Source organism: Ictidomys tridecemlineatus, unplaced genomic scaffold (assembly GCF_052094955.1).
Source record: "Ictidomys tridecemlineatus isolate mIctTri1 unplaced genomic scaffold, mIctTri1.hap1 Scaffold_6333, whole genome shotgun sequence".
NCBI classification, from domain to species: Eukaryota; Metazoa; Chordata; class Mammalia; order Rodentia; family Sciuridae; genus Ictidomys; species Ictidomys tridecemlineatus.
The window spans coordinates 1-15,381 of record NW_027524379.1 but is presented as its reverse complement, the minus strand read 5'-3'; the positions used below and the strand labels follow the sequence as shown (position 1 = coordinate 15,381).

The following is a 15,381-nucleotide window of genomic DNA, read 5'->3' as shown; positions in this document are numbered from 1 at the left end:
AAAATGCAAAATAGGGACAGGGCTCAGGGGTCGGGTGTCCCTGGGTTCAATCCCTGGTACCCCAATAAATAAATAAACAATCATCAACTTCTCCCTCTGACCAGCAGTAGTCACAGAGGACAGACGGGTGCAGATGGTGGACACGAGGTCCAGGGGACAGTTCTATCAGTGGCCCCCGGTGCTGCCCCACAGCCTCCTTCCCAGAAGCCCTGGACCTGCAGCCCTGCCTGGCCTCCGGGCACAGCCTCCGCCACCGTCCTCACACACCCCCTGTGACCTGCAGGGGACATGCAGGCGGGACGTCACGTCCCTGAGGGGAGCCAGGGGACCCTGGAGGGGGGACTTCCGGGACCCTGACGCAGACCAGGTCCCGGGACCCATGGGGACGAGGCTCCTTCCTCCAGCCCTAAAATCTGCAAGAACAGGTTCCACTGAGCACCAGGCAGCAGGGGCCAGGGGGACCCAGAGTGGCCATGGCCCTGGGGACTGGAGGGTCGGAGGTCGCCCTGCTGTCCGTCAAAGTCAGGAGGGGACCTGGGCGGGGCTCTCTGGGGACTTCCCTGGGACCCCCATAAAACTGGAGGGCAGGAGGGGCACGTTGTCCCTGTCCCCTTTGAGAGGACCCCTCTGTCCCTTGAGAGTGTCCCCTTCCCCTTTCCTTTAACACGCTCCTGTCTGTCACCCTGAGTGACAGGTCTGACGTCCAACAGGTTTGCAGGAATCGTGCTGGGGGTGGGTCCCTGTCCCCTGGGCCTGAGGTCGCCCTGTCCCCCCCTCCCCCCGAGTCTCCCTAACGACTTCGCCATTTGGAGGGAAGCGACGAAGAGACGTAAAAATGGTGTCGTGAGACCCAGAGCGGAAGGCAGCCAGGGGACACACAGGACGCTCCTCTGTCCCCGGGTCCCCAGCCCCGCCCCCGCCGGCTTGATGGACAGCCTGGGCCCGGAGTCCGCGAGGGCCGCCGACAGCGCCACCTGCCGGCAGATGCCGAGCCGGCTCTGCCCCGAGTCCGGGATGTCGCCATGGCGACCGGTCCCCAAGGCTGTCCTCAGCACCCAGGGAGGAGGCAGAGAGGCTCCTCCCCAGGCCCGGCCCGACCCTGCTGCCCAGTCCACCCACCGGCGCCTCTGGGAGCTGCGACCCAGAATCTCCTCTCCCTTTTGCAAGAAGGTCCCTGTGACACCGGGTCACCCCCGGGGGACGGTGACACGGTCCTCGGAGCCACTCTTGGATTAGGACCGTCTACCAGGGACACTTCCGTGCGGTCACAGTGACCCACAGGTTTCCCAGAGTGACCGCAGTGGACCTTCGGGGCTGGGTGGCTCTCTGTGCTGTGCGCCTTAGGAGACTGGGCACCCTCTCTGGGCCCCACCTGCAGGGCGGCCCCTGGCTGGCCACGGTGCTGCAGGGTGTCCCCTTGGGGCTATGTGAGGTGACGTGAGGGGGACAGAGGCAGAGAGGACTGTCCCCAGCAGGTGCTGCTCACAAGGGTCGCTGGTGGCCCCAGGGGTCAACCAGGGCAGCTGGGAGGAGGACGGAGGCCCTGTCCCCGGTGTGTCCCCTGCTGGGGTCTCAGCTGTGTCAGGACATGAGCAGGACACTGTGCCCCTCGGGGGACCTCGGAAGACAGGGGACCTGCTCCCGCCCGGTCCCTCAGCCAGGGACGTGGCCCTGTGTAAGGAAGAGACGCGGCCATGACGGTGGCCGTCCCCCCCCCCCCCGTGACACGAGCAGAGACCAGGGAGGGACACACGTCTCTTTATTGTCCTCGGGCCCCGGGGTGGCCGGCTTCGGGCAGCGCCTTGGTGGCCAGGATGGCATCGTGGACGCCGCCCGTCCTGCGCAGTGCAAAGCCCCCGAAGCCGGCGGCCGCCAGCAGCGCGCGGAACTGGGCGGCGGTCCTCTCGCGGCCCTCGGCCTGCAGCAGCATGTTGAGCGAGCCCAGCAGCGCGGCCAGCGGGCCCCGGCCGTCCGCGTCCAGCACGCGCTCCACCACCAGGACGCCGCCACCTGGGGGGCGAGCCACTGTCCCCGGGGCCACCAGGACCGGTGACCTCAGGGGACAGCGGGGCACTGTCCCCGGGACACACGGAGGCTGCGCCCAGGACCCAAGGGTCACCAGGACGGTGGCCTCAGAGGACAGCTGGGCACATGGAGGAGTCCGCTGACACGTGACGGGCTGGCCCCCGAGGAGGCCCGGCCGTCCCCCCGATTAGGTGGCTCTAGTGTCCGCTGGCCCTCGAGGCCAGCCTTGCTGTGGCCACTCCTCTGGGAGGACAGCCTGCGGGACGTCCCCACCCCGGTCACAGGAGGCCCCGCGCCCCGCCCTGTCCCCTACCGGGCCTGCAGGCGTGGTGGACGCTGGCCAGCAGCCGGGAGCACGTCTCGTCGGACCAGTCGTGCAGGACCCTGGCCAGGATGTAGAGGTCAGCCTCGGGGAGGGGGTCCGCAAAGAAGTCCCCTGCAACACACGGGGGTCCCGTCCGGCCGGCTTCACGGCGACCAGCAGAGATGGACCCTGGGCAGCCCGGGTGACCGTCTCCCCCTGCAGCGGGCCACGCGGGGATGGCGGACCCCACGGCCCCGGGCCGGGGACACAGGCGATGGCCACAGAGCCCCAGACGCGGCCGAGTGGAGGACGTCCGGGGTCTGTGTGGTCCCTCCCTGGGGACGCGGGGCCACGCTGGACATGAACCTCGTCCCCCGGGCACTCAGGATGGACAGCCCCACCCGGGCCTGGCGGGCACCCTCCGTGCAGAGTGGACGCCGCCCACCGCTCACTGTCGCCCCCAGTGGCCATCTCCGTGGGAAGAGCCCCCCCGTCCTACCTTCACGGAAGCCCACCTGCCCCTCCGTCGGCAGCGGGAGGTGGGCCCTGGCCGTCTGCACCACCTCGGGGACCTCGAACACGGTGACCCGGCACCCGGGGTACAGGGAGGCGCACTGCTGGGCCAGCGCCCCGGCCCCACCTGGAAGAGACCGCAGGCGGAGGACCATGGAGCGTGCCCAGCGTCGCGCACTGAGCCACAGGCACAGCCGCTCGGGGACCCTCTCTTGGCCCAGAGCCACGTGTCCCAGCGGTGGCTCTGATGCCCGCGGACCGTGAGGACGGGAGGCTGGGGCCTCGGTCTCTCGGGGACCTTGCTCAGCCTGTGGAACAGGCCCTGCGTGTGGCCCTGGGATCTGGGCTGCCCGGGGCCATCTGTCACTGTGACATGGTGCCTGAGGCCGGGCGCGTGGAAAGAACAGGAAAAAAAGGTTTGGTTTGGTTTTCATGCTGAGCCCGGGCCTCGCCGAGTGGCTTGGGCCTCGCCGAGTGATGAGCTTTGAACCCGCGATCCTCCTGCCCCGGCCTCCTGACCTCTGGGAGGACAGGCTGAGGCCCAGGCCAGGGGAGGGGTGGCTCTCCAGCCCCCGGTTCTGGTGGTCAGCGCTACAGCTGGTGGCGCTCTTCCTGGTGGTGCCCTTCCTGGTGGTGCCCAGCGAGGGACGTGGACGGAGCATCCACGCTCGGGCTGAGGGACACCTGTCTGTCCCTGGGAGGCCCGTGGACCAGCAGCGCGTCCCAAGCTTGTGAGGACAGCAATTCTCAGGACCCTGTGGGTGGCCCCAGGGTGGCCCACGGCCCGAGTCTCCAAGGGCCACTGAGAACCTCAGATCCACCCGGGCACCCTCCATCAGCACGGCCAGAGGGCCCCGGTGAAAACCAAGATGGCGCTCGGGGTGTGGAGGCCAGGATGGTGCACAGCTGTGGAGGCCAAGATGGCACACGGGATGTGGAGGCCAAGATGGCGCATGGGATGTAAAAACCAAGATGGCGCTCAAGGTGTGGAGGCCAGGATGGTGCTCAGGGTGTGGAGACTAAGATGGCGCACGGGGTGTGGAGGCCAAGATGGCGCACAGGGTGTGGAGGCCAAGATGGCGCATGGGATGTAAAAACCAAGATGGCACTCGGGGTGTGGAGGCCAGGATGGTGCACAGCTGTGGAGGCCGGGATGGTGCACAGGCTGCGCACTGTCCCCAGTGGGACTTCCGTTCAGTCTGACTGGCGCTCTCAGAGCGAGGGCCCGAGGCTCCGACAGGCAGGGAAGGGAGGGACTGTCCATCTGGGGCGTGGTCTTCCTGCCCATGGCCGACCCCAGGGGACGAGAGTGTCCCGCGCGGAGTCTCCCCTGAGCCCCGAGGACCTCCCATGTTCTATGTCCAGGTTCCCTGAAGGCCCGAGGCTCCCTGCTCCCAACGCGGAGGTCCATGGAGAACTCCCGCCTCCCTGCGGCCACGGGTGGGTCCCCAGCCTGGAGCGGTCGGGAGGTGGCGGCACCTAGTGGGGACCCGAGGTCACTGCACCAGTGTGCTGCAGGGTGACTGGGACCCCAGGCTCGTCCTCTTGTCTTCTTTCTCCTCTGCCACTCGCGCCCACCGTCACGTGCGGCTGCCCCAAGGCCCCGCCTCCAAGACGGGACCCAGAGTCGACTTTTCTCTTGACCAGTCGCATGTCTCGGGCCTTCGTCGCAGTGACCAGGAGCTGAGTGTCACAGGGCCACACGGGGAGGCACTGGGGTGGCCCACCGTCCACCGCTGACCATGGTGGGCAGGCGGGGATTGGGTAGTTGGGAGAGTCTCGGTGACAGTCAGGTGGAGAATGTCCCTATGGACTCCCTGGGTGTAGACTCATAGTGGATTAATCCACTTGGATGGACTCACTGGGTGTAGACTAACAGTGGATTAATCCACTTGGATGGACTCACTGGGTGTAGACTAAAAGTGGATTAATCCACTTGGATGGACTCACTGGGTGGTGGCCGCAGCAGGTGGGGTGTGGCTGGAGGAGGGGGTCCCTGGGCTGTGCCTTTGGGGTCTCTGTCCTGTCCCTGGTGAGCAGAGCTCTCTCTGCTCCCTGGTGTAGACTCATAGTGGATTAATCCACTTGGATGGACTCACTGGGTGGTGGCTGCAGCAGGTGGGGTGCAGCTGGAGGAGGGGGTCCCTGGGCTGTGCCTTTGGGGTCTCTGTCCTGTCCCTGGTGGGCAGAGCTCTCTCTGCTCCCTGGTGCCCTGTTCTGAGCTGCTCTCCTCCTCTAGGCCCTGCCGCCATATTGTGAAATGATTGGGTTGTAAGAGGTGTAGACTAATAGTGGATTAATCCACTTGAGTGGACTCACTGGGTGTAGACTCACAGAGGATTAATCCGCTTGGATGGACTCACTGGGTGTAGACTCATAGTGGATTAATCCACTTGGATGGACTCACTGGGTGGTGACTCATAGTGGATTAATCCACTTGGATGGACTCACTGGGTGGTGACTCATAGTGGATTAATCCACTTGGATGGACTCACTGGGTGTAGACTCATAGTGGATTAATCCACTTGGATGGACTCACTGGGTGGTGACTGCAGCAGGTGGGGTGTGGCTGGAGGAGGGGGTCCCTGGGCTGTGCCTTTGGGGTCTCTGTCCTGTCCCTGGTGGGCAGAGCTCTCTCTGCTCCCTGGTGTAGACTAATAGTGGATTAATCCACTTGGATGGACTCACTGGGTGGTGGCTGCAGCAGGTGGGGTGTGGCTGGAGGAGGGGGTCCCTGGGCTGTGCCTTTGGGGTCTCTGTCCTGTCCCTGGTGGGCAGAGCTCTCTCTGCTCCCTGGTGCCCTGTCCTGAGCTGCTCTCCTGCTCCAGGCCCTGCCGCCATCTTGTTCTGCTCCCCTTGGGCCAGAGCCATGGAGTCGGCCACCAGGGACTGGACCTCGGACACCATGAGCCCCAGAGAGACTCTTCCTCCTCTGACCGTTCTTGTCGGGTCCTTTGGGCCCAGTGACACCCCAGCTACCCGAAGGAGCTTCACTTCCTACTTGAAGGAACTGACCAGTCCTGGGGTTGGCGGCCCCTCGGGTCACTGGGACCCCAGTCTCTTCCTCTTCCTCTGCAAGACCCCAGGCATCAGAGCGTCCCCTGAAATCCGTGGTGAATACTCTCCCCGGACACAGCAGGAGGGACAGCGCCCACGACCGAGGACACTCACCCCCGAGGTCGCAGACGGTGCGGAACGGGGACAGGTCGAAGGCGGTCAGCACCCGCCGCCCGTCGACGCTCCAGATCTCCTGCAGGCCTCGCGTGAACTGCAGCCGCTCGGCCGGGGACCTGGGTGCGGGACGGCGCTGGTCAGGCCCAGACCGAGGGTCCCGACCTACGCCTTGCACCCGGACCCCAGGACTGGACGCGGGCAGCCCTAGTGCGGCCACCAGGCTCTGTCGGCTGGGCTCTCACCTGTAGATGGCCGCGAACAGGTCCCCCGCGGGGACGCCGAAGGCCCTCAGGTACTGGTTGCTGCCCTGTCTGAGGAGCAGGAAGGTGTCCTCACCCTGGGACATTGTGAGCATCCGCGGGAGGACCCAGAGGTGCCCTGTCCCCTCATCCTGTCCCCTCACCCGCCGGTCCCCCTGCAGAGCTGACCACTGCTTCTCCGGTGCAGCTCTCCGGTGTCCGGCATCTGGGCACAGGCTCAGCTTCCCCCGCTGCAGGGCCCCTGGTCCACCACACCCCGGAGCGCAGCGTGGACAGCTCCCCTGCTGGCCACCCGCACCTGCCCCTCCCCCGGGGGTCATCACCCCAGCCCCGGCCCCACCCGGGGGTCGGCTGAGGCCCGCCCACCTCACGGCGTCGGCCAGGTGGGCCCAGCAGCGGTAGGTGGTGCTGCCCAGGTACCGCAGCATGGCGCGCTGGCCCGTGGGGCTGCGGCTGGTCAGGTAGGCGCGGGCCAGCTCCGAGTTCGCGTACCGGGCTGGACAGGCGGGGAGGGCGGGGACCCGTCAGAGTGGACGTCACGGCGGCGTGGCGTCCCCAGCGCGGGGCACGCGACCTCCACACGACGCCCCAGGGCAGCCCTGCGGGTGGGGTCGGCCAGGAGGAGCGGACGCGGATGGGCAGCGGGCAGCGGGCAGCCCTGCGGGGGTCCTCGGGCAGCCCTGCGGGGGTCCTCACGCCTGGTGCGCTCGGCCAGGGCGCAGTGCGCGCAGGGACCCCGTGGGGAGGGAGCAGTGCGCGCAGGGACCCCGTGGGGAGGGAGCAGTGCGCGCAGGGTCCCCGTGGGGAGGACGCAGTGCGCGCAGGGACCCCCTGGGTGAGGGCGCAGTGCGCGCAGGGTCCCCTCCAGGAGGGCGCAGTGCAGACAGGGACCCATGGCCACCTGCTCTGCGCCTTTCCCATTACGTAGGTCCGAGGGGCGAGTCCTGGCTCCAAGAAAGGGCGGCCGCCCTGTCCCCCGGGTTCTCTCAGGGCCACCCCAGTGTCCCTTGGAACTGGGCACGGGCTCTCCCTAAGTCCAGGGGGTCAGGCGGCCGGGGGTCGCCCGTCCCTGGGCAGTACGGGGACACGTGGTGGATGCCGCAGGTCAGAGGTACACATCTGGGGGTCAGCGCCCAGAGGACCACACGGACCTGGTTCTGCATTCTCAGTGCCCCTCAGCGGAGGGACACGGGCCTGCCCCTTCCCAGTTCCCGTCACTGTGACCAAGAACCTTAGAAAACCAACTGGAAAAACACGAAACTGCTCTTTGGCTCTTGGTCACTTGTGGTGACCGTCGGGTCTGTGGCCAGGCAGGGCATCATGGCAGGACCGCGTGGTGGACCACAGCGGCTCTGCTCTAGGCGGCCAGGAATCAGGCAGAGAGAGACAGAGGAAGAGACTGGGGTCCCAGTGTTCCCCTGCAGGCCACGCCCCCAGTGACCTCACCTCCCGCTAGGCTCCACCTCTTAAAGGCGCACCGCCTCCCACAGCCGCAAGCCCTACAGCGCCCCTGGTGGGCAGGGAGCAGCTGTCCACCGCGACCCGCTGGCAAACGTGGCCGCTGGCCCTCCGCGCCCTCCCCCACGACGGCAGCTCACCCGTCCCCCCGCGGGTGTCCACGTCCAGCAGCCGCAGGGGCACACAGGCTTCCAGCAGCAGCTCTGTCCCCCGCGGGCTGGCGCCCAGGCCTTCGGAGATGGCCGCCACGTCCAGGGGCCCCGGGGCCTCGGCCAGCAGGTCGAAGAGGCCCAGCTCGCAGGCGGCGAAGAGAACCTGCGGGAGGCCAGGGCGTCCTTGTGACCGGGGGCGTCCTGGTGACCGGCCGGGGATCCCCCGAGGCCCCGATTCTGATTCCCTTGGTGACGGGTCCATTGCCAGTGGACTCTGGGCTCTGAGAGAGGTGGCACGGGTCGGGCTCGTGGGTGACCTTCTGGGCCATCTGGCCTCCGTGGAGGACGTCCCTGGGTTCCAGCCCGTGACCCCGGCCAAGGTGACCGCTTCTTAGATTCCCCGTAGAATTGTCACATGGCGGAGCACGAGACTTGAAAAGAATGAGAAGCAGAGGCCCAAGGCTGTCTGCGTAGGAGAGTGGCCACCTGGGTCCCGGAGCCCAGAGGGAGGAGCAGCCCAAGTGGCCACCAAGGGATGAAAACAAAACGTGGCCATCTGCACGGTGGAATAGTGCTCGCCCATGAAAAAGGAACGAAGCCCCCCGTTCAGGCTACGGCACTGCAACCTTGGAAACAGGTCAGACGAAAAGTGGGACAGTCCCCAAGACGAGGAGGGTCCAGTGCCGTCTCTGTGGAGCATCGGACAGCTGGGTCCCTAGGACACAGGTGCCTGTCGGTGGGGTGTCGAGAGGTGCTGCGCCACACGGACCCACCGCGTCCCACGTCTGGGGTCAACCCTCTCCCCGTCCTGCGCTGGCCGACCCTCTGCCCCTGACGCTGAGGTCATGTCCCACTTCCCTCCTTTTGGGGGGTGGGGACAGAGCCCAGGGGTGCCTAGCCACGTCCCCGGTCTCTCTTGTCTGTCTTAGAGGCAGTGAGTTGCAGAGGCTGGCCTCCACCTGGCGGTCCTTGTGCCTCAGCCTCCAGAGCCGTGGGTCACGGCGTGCAGCCCTGCGGCCAGCAGAGGGCAGCGTGACGACGACACTGTCGTCCATCTGTCCACTGTGTTTTAATGACGATGACGGTAAGGGACCCACAGCCCTGACAGTTCCCCGTCCCTGCAGTGCCCTCCGGGTGGCCCTCACTGGTGGCCTGCTCTGTCCCCGAGTCTCCTGCTGTTCTCTGGGGCGGCACCAGCTGCTGGCTCTGGGAGGCTGCCCTGGCCTCCTCCTGTTCAGGAGGCTGGAGGCCGACCCATGGACGCCCAAGACCTGGGGCGTCCTGCTGGGGGCAGCTGAGTGACCGCTGCGCGAGCCTCGTGTCCAGCTGGACGGGCCGTGACTTGTGTGCCCTGGACAGACTGCGTCCCCCCGAGCTGCCCGCCCCCTGCTCTGTTGGGTCCTGCTGGGGGGGGGGTGACTTCTCTGGGGACTGCCCTGGCCATGGCTCTGTCACGGGGCTGGCCCACGTCCTGCTGTGACGGGGGCTTCCTCGGTGACGTCCTCTGCTCCCTGCGTGGGGACGTCTGAGCGCCCCACGGTCGCCCTGCGGACTCTCCAGGTGGGGGACGGGCTCTTAACTGGGCTCCTCTGGGGGCCTGGGTGTCCAGGGGAGGGGCTGCCCGTGGAGGGTGACCCTGCGGCTCCCTCACGTCCGGTGGCCATGGGTGGAGGGCACGCTCTGCCTGAGCTGTCCCTGACCCGTCCCTGAGCTGACCCCGAGACCCGCCGCCCGTCCACCTGCAGCGGCAGACTCCCGGGCCACAGCGGACACCAGAACCTTCCCTGACCAGAGCCGGCCGCCGCTCGAGAGGAGGCCTGGACAGGGCGGCCCCACACCACGGAGAGCGGGGGGAGGGGGAGCATCGTTCATTTTGGGGGGCACTGGGGACTGACCCCGAGCCCCGCCCCTGACCCCGCCCCTGACCCCGCCCCCCAGCCCTATTTTGCATTTTATTTAGGGACAGGGTCTCCCTGAGCTGCTCAGGGCCTCGCTGTGGCTGAGGCTGCCTCTGACCTCGCCGTCCTCCTGCCTCGGCCTCCCGAGCGCTGGGTCCACCGGGGAGCGCCGCCTGGCCGGCTGCTGTTCAGACCGTCCTCCTGCGACCCCACGGGAGGTCCCCACGGGGTCCCTGGGCAGTGACGGGCTCTTCCTAGGCCGTGCGGGAGGCGCAGCTGGTCCCACCCCACCCTGGCGCCGCGCGGCTCCTACCTGGGAGACCATGAAGCCGTGCGCGTGCTCCTGCAGCAGGCGGAAGGCGGGGTCCAGCGCGGAGCCCATGGTCCTGTCTAAGCCCCTGGTCCTTGCTCCAGGCCCCGTGCGTGCGCCAGCTGGGGGACCGGGTCGGACTCCGCAGGAACCAGGGCCTTATCTAGGGATCACGGGGTGGAGGGGCCGGCCATCTGCTCTCTGCCTGGTGTGCACACGGCCCTGCGGTCGCCAGGGGGACAGCGGGACGCACCTCTGCCGTCAGCAGACAGAGGACACGGCCGTCACCGGGGTCACTGGGGGTCCCAGGCCCTGGCCTCCTTCCAAAGGGCAGGGCGGTTCCGGTGTCCCCGGAGATCCAGGGGCGGAGGCCCAGCAGAGAGTCTCTCTCCCAGCCCCACAGGGAGGGACCTAGAGGGCGGGCGGTCAGGGGACCGGGGTCCCGCCGAGCTCCCTCACGGGCTCCCAGGCTCCCGGGGCTCCAGGCGGAAGCTGGGTCACACCTGAACCCAGGGACTCGGGAGGCTGTGGTGGAGGACGGCGAGTTGGAGGCCAGCCTCGGCAGCTCGGCGAGGCCACTTGGCGAGGCCCAGCCTCGACCCAAGTGAAGAAAAGGGCCGGGATGAGTCTGTCAGCTGCCCCCCAGATAGATAGACAGAGCTGCCCAGGACACGCGGCCGGACACCGCGGGGCAGAGCTGAGGCAGCCTGGGTGTCACTCGGAGCCGAGCGGTGACCGTGGCCCGTCCTGTAAGGGGTGGCTGTCGCCCGTCCGCAGGAGGCGAAGGCACCGTCAGGCGTGGACAGAGACGTCCCCGCTGTCCCTCAGGATGGTCAGTGCAGTGGGCCTGGACAGGCCTCCCGGAGGGGACCCGGGACAGACGACCCTGCAGGGCTGGGCAGGGTGAGGCTGGGTGGGTGGCCACGGAGACCCAGCAGCTGCATGGCTGAAGCCCCTCCCACCCCCGTTTGCCCACGGCAGCCCTGGGACCCCGCAGCCTTCCTCCCGCGCGGTCACTGTCCCCCGGGGCCCGCGAACACTCCTGGCCTCTGCCGCCCCAGGACACGGCTGAGGCGCGCGGAGCCGGCGGTCTCTGCGGACGCCAGGCCAGCAGGAAGCGCAGGGGGGACGAGAGCGACCCTGCCTGCCCGGTCAGCCGAGGACCCAGGACGGGGTGCAGGGGGAAGGGCAGTGTCCACCAAGCTCGCCCCGGGAGGCCCCGAGAAGGGACGCCCTGGGCCTGCCACCAAGACTGGGCAGCTCCTCACGATGGCCAGCCCGGAGCCAGGGAAGGGCAGGGAAACCCACAGCAGTGGGCGCCGCTGTCCTCCTGAGGGGACAACAGGCCGACCTGTGACCCGTGTTCCCAGTGTGCACACCGGGCGGCTCAGGACCGAGGAAGGCCACCTCCGTCCAGGGCAGAGGCCCTCGACCCCAGAAGGACACCCAGCCCCTCGGCTGCCCGTTCCCACCCGCCCGGGCCTGGAGGCCACGCCCGCACCTTGCACCCTGGGTTCCGCGGCGCGGGGCGTTTCCTCTAGGCGTCCGCGGTGGACGGTCCCTCCACGGGCACCTGTCCTCAGGCTGCATCAGGGCCAGCAGGAACCCGCGCTCCTACTCCGCTGCCTAGTGCAGGTGGCGCTCAGTGCACAGGGAAGGCCCAGGTGTCCCCTGACCACGCCCCTCAGTGCACAGGGAGGGGCCAGGTGTCCCCTGACCACGCCCTCAGCGCACAGGGAGGGGCCAGGTGTCCCCTGACCACGCCCCTCAGCGCACAGGGAGGGGCCAGGTGTCCCCTGACCACGCCCCTCAGCGCACAGGGAGGGGCCAGGTGTCCCCTGACCACGCCCCTCAGTGCACAGGGAGGGGCCAGGTGTCCCCTGACCACGCCCCTCAGTGCACAGGGAGGGGCCAAGAGTCCCCTGACCACGCCCCTCAGTGCACAGGGAGGGGCCAGGTGTCCCCTGACCACGCCCCTCAGTGCACAGGGAGGGCCCAGGTGTCCCCTGACCACGCCCCTCAGTGCACAGGGAGGGCCCAGGTGTCCCCTGACCACGCCCCTCGTGCACACAGAGGAGCCCAGGTGTCCCCTGACCACGCCCCTCGTGCACACAGAGGAGCCCAGGTGTGCCCCGGCACAGGCCACCTCTGTATAGAGTCAGCTTAGACTTTAAAAGTGTCCCAGGTCACCGAGGTCCGGGACCTGGGTCACCTCCCCCGGGTGAGGCCCGGCTGGCCCAGAGCCGGGGCCACCTTGGTCCTGCGGTCTCCAGGCAGAGCTGGCGCCCAGGCCCCTCCACACAGGGGCTGAGGGCCAGGCAGGTCCCCGGGGAGGGGTGGCCGTCCCCTGGCTCAGCCAGGCCAGGGCAGGGCACTGGGGACGGCTCTGAGGCCCACCATGGGGCTGCGCCCCGCCCCCAGCAGAGGCCAGGGAGGTGAGGGCGAAGGCTGGAGGGTCAGAGCAGGGACAGAGGGGGCCTGCCCGTGGATACTCGCTTCAGTGCCAACGGGCCAGCAGGGGCCCTGGGGGACGTCATCGGCAACACCCTGCAGCCCGGGCCGCGCGGGAGCTGGGCCCGCAGCCGAGGGGGGCCCCTGAGGACTGCAGCCGGCGCTGGCCCCGGGTCCCAGGACACGCCTGGGAGCACGTGCCTGGTCTCAGGACGTCCCCGTCCTGCACCCCCGTCCCCAGGCCCGTCCTGAAGGGCACTCTCTGCCGCCCTTGCCACCGGACGCCCTGATGGCCGGCCTCCAGCAGGGACCCGCGGGGCCTCTTCCTCCCGTATACCGTGGTCCAGAGACCGGGGAAGGCGCCCGTGTCCCGGACGTCACCGAGCCCGTGCACTGGAACCAGACGCCCGGCTGGCTGCGGTCTCCCGGGTCCAGCGGAGCCGTCCGCAGCCCTGTCCCCAGCCCTGTCCCCACACCTGACACAAACGCTGTGCCCAGCTTGTCCACCCCAGGGCAGAGGCCTGCGGGGACAAGGCCAGTCCCGGTCTGAGCCGCGAGGTCAGCAGCCCTCGCCCAACACCGGACACCCCCAGCCTCCAAAGGGGAACGCAGGGCACTGACGGTCAGCACCGTGCCCGTGGCCCTCTCGATGCCCCTGGACCCCGCGCCCACAAGGCCACACACACCCAGTGTGACATCTTGTGTCCTCTCCCCAGGCCCAGTCCCCTCAGTGGCCGCGTGGCTCCCAGGCCCAGGGGCCTGTCCCCAGTGGTCGCCCGGCCAGCTGGGAGTCTGAGCAGGTCAGCTGGTCAGTGCTGACTCCCCTGGCCACACCCTGACCTTCAGCCACGTTCACGCCCTCCTGACGCTGGACACAGGGTTCCGGTCCCAGGGTCCTCGCCCGCTGCCCCCTGCCCTGTGTCCTCCTGTGCTCACTCCCAACACCCAGGGAAGCAGGGGACGGTCCTCACGACACACGACTCATTAGGGCAACTCTCAGCAGCAGGCTGGGGCCTGGCCAGGGGGCAGGGGACTTAGGGAGGACCCGGGTGGCGAGAGACGCCGACCTGCGCCCTGGTTTCTGATTGGGTAAGAGCTCGGGTGAACAGGGGTACGGCCAGCCCTCGTGGCCTGGGACCCTTCAGCCAGGGCCACCGTGGGTGCCGTGACCTCCTGGGGCAGGAGGCCATCTGTCGGGGCGGCTCTCGTGAATCCAGTCTCCAACCGGGTCTCGGCCCAGCTCTGGTGGGCGTGGCCGTGGGCGTGGTCAACAGCAAGGTGCCGCGGGGGGGGGGGGGCACTCCCGGGGTGGGGGTCTCAGGGATGCGCACGCACCAAGTGGCCAGGGCCTGGAACCAGCAGCCCAATGCCCCCTGCACCCGGGTCCACCAGGCTGCGCTGACCATGCCGTCACAGCCCCCGGGGACACGGGACGGACCCCACGGAGCTCTGAGCTCCAGAGGCGGGTGTCCGGGAGGGCTTCCTGCCCGCCTCCCAGGGTAGACGGCGACCGAGGCTGACGGGAGCACAGGAGGGGCCGGCAGCGGCACCCACACCTGGGACTGGCGAGCCTCGCCGGCCAGAGCCGCACTGAGCCAGCCCAGGCTCCGGACCTCGCGGCCTCGAGGGACCCGCCTCCCAGCAGCTGCCCTGGAGAGCCGGAGCACCGTGGGACACGGGAGGACCGCGGGGACACGGAGAGCCGCAGCAACAGCACACAGGGCGACGGCCGAGTTCGTGGAAAAGGTTTATTTCACCGTAAAAGGCAAACTGCAGTGAACACGTCCTCCCAAGGGGCGGCCAGCAACCAAGTGTCCGAGCTCCGCGTCTGAGGACTCGGGAGAAAACGCGGCGTCGGGCAGGGGCCCTGGGGCCGGGACGCTGTGGCCGTGACAGTCGGGCACATTCCAGGTAAAAATAATTTAGCAAAAACGGCTTCATAGAAAAACCACCGCTGACCCCTCTAGAACCGAAGCCTGTAACCACTCGGGCTTCACCGCCCGGGGACAAAGTGGAGGGTCTGAAGTCGAGGGGCACCGGGCGGCCTGGCCACGCCCGCCCTGGGCCGGGGTGGCTGGCCATCCCCGGCTGCCACTCCGGATGGGTCAGTTAGGACAGGAAGAAACCCAGCCCCAGGGCGGCTGCGGGAGGGGACGCCCCCGCTGGGCCTGGAGGGTCCCGGCGGCCGGCAGGACAGGCCGGGGGCGCGCGCCGGAGCGCGCGGTCTGTGCGCGTCTCCCGATTCCGAGGCAGGCGACATTAAAGCTATCGGGTCAACAGTTTCAGAGGAGAACTAAAGCTCGTGGCGCGGGGCCGACGCGGCCAGCTGGGCCGTGGAGACTGGAGAGGGACCCGGCGCCGTCTTCCGGCAGGTGGCCAGGTGGCGGCCGCGGGTGGCTGGGCTGCGGGAGCCGGGCGTGGCGGTGCGCGGGTGGGCGGAGAGCGGGAGCGGGCGGGTCCTGGCCCCCTGGACGCCGGCGCCGCCCTTCATTACCTGTTCCAGGCGCTGCGGTGCCTGCTGGGCGAGCGCGAGCGCGAGCGCGGGCTGCGGCGGCGGTGGCGGCTGCGCTTCCGGCTGGTGCTGCCCCTGCGCTGCCGGCTGCGCTCCCTGCGGCCACGCCTGTCCTTGCTGTGCGACCTCCGCGGGCTGGCGCTGCGCCGCGGGCTGCCGTCCTTGTCCTTGTCCTTGTGCTTCTTGTGGGAGCGCCGCTCCTGGCGCGGCCGCCCGTCCTCGCGGCTGCCCGTGCGCCGGGCCCGGCTCCTCTCGCGGGCGCGGCGCCTCGGCGCTGCCCTCGCGGCTGGCCGCGCGCGGCCCCGGCTGGGCTCGCGGTTGCAC

At 68.8% G+C, this 15,381-nt stretch overlaps 1 protein-coding gene across 3 annotated transcripts; it reads right to left on the bottom strand.

The window, feature by feature from the left end:
• Positions 1 to 914: 914 nt before the first annotated feature.
• Asmt (acetylserotonin O-methyltransferase) lies at positions 915 to 11,043 on the bottom strand. 3 transcript variants are annotated; one of them, XM_078037178.1, is made up of 7 exons: positions 10,098 to 11,043; positions 7,875 to 8,049; positions 6,259 to 6,772; positions 6,014 to 6,132; positions 2,829 to 2,969; positions 2,339 to 2,461; positions 1,743 to 2,010 (listed from the first exon to the last, which is right to left on the bottom strand). In XM_078037178.1, the coding sequence occupies exons 1-7, from the start codon at positions 10,164 to 10,166 to the stop codon at positions 1,760 to 1,762; spliced, it is 1,392 nt and encodes a 463-aa protein (XP_077893304.1). In that variant the 5' UTR covers positions 10,167 to 11,043; the 3' UTR covers positions 1,743 to 1,759. The 3 variants fall into 3 exon arrangements, with proteins under 3 accessions (XP_077893302.1, XP_077893304.1, XP_077893303.1); XM_078037176.1 differs by lacking the exon at positions 10,098 to 11,043 and having other exon boundaries at positions 915 to 2,010; positions 2,339 to 2,409; positions 7,875 to 9,755; XM_078037177.1 differs by lacking the exon at positions 10,098 to 11,043 and having other exon boundaries at positions 7,875 to 9,752.
• Between the last annotated feature and the right edge of the window lie 4,338 nt (positions 11,044 to 15,381).

Coding starts and splice junctions, on each gene's coding strand:
- Asmt (XM_078037176.1), bottom strand. CDS start 8,148: ATGGACCCGTCACCAAGGGAATCAGAATCGGGGCCTCGGGGGATCCCC. Junction 6,133..6,258: donor CTGTTCGCGGCCATCTACAG/GTGAGAGCCCAG, acceptor TCCCGCACCCAG/GTCCCCGGCCGAGCGGCTGC. Junction 2,410..2,828: donor GCAGGTGGGCTTCCGTGAAG/GTAGGACGGGGG, acceptor CATCCTGGCCAG/GGTCCTGCACGACTGGTCCG.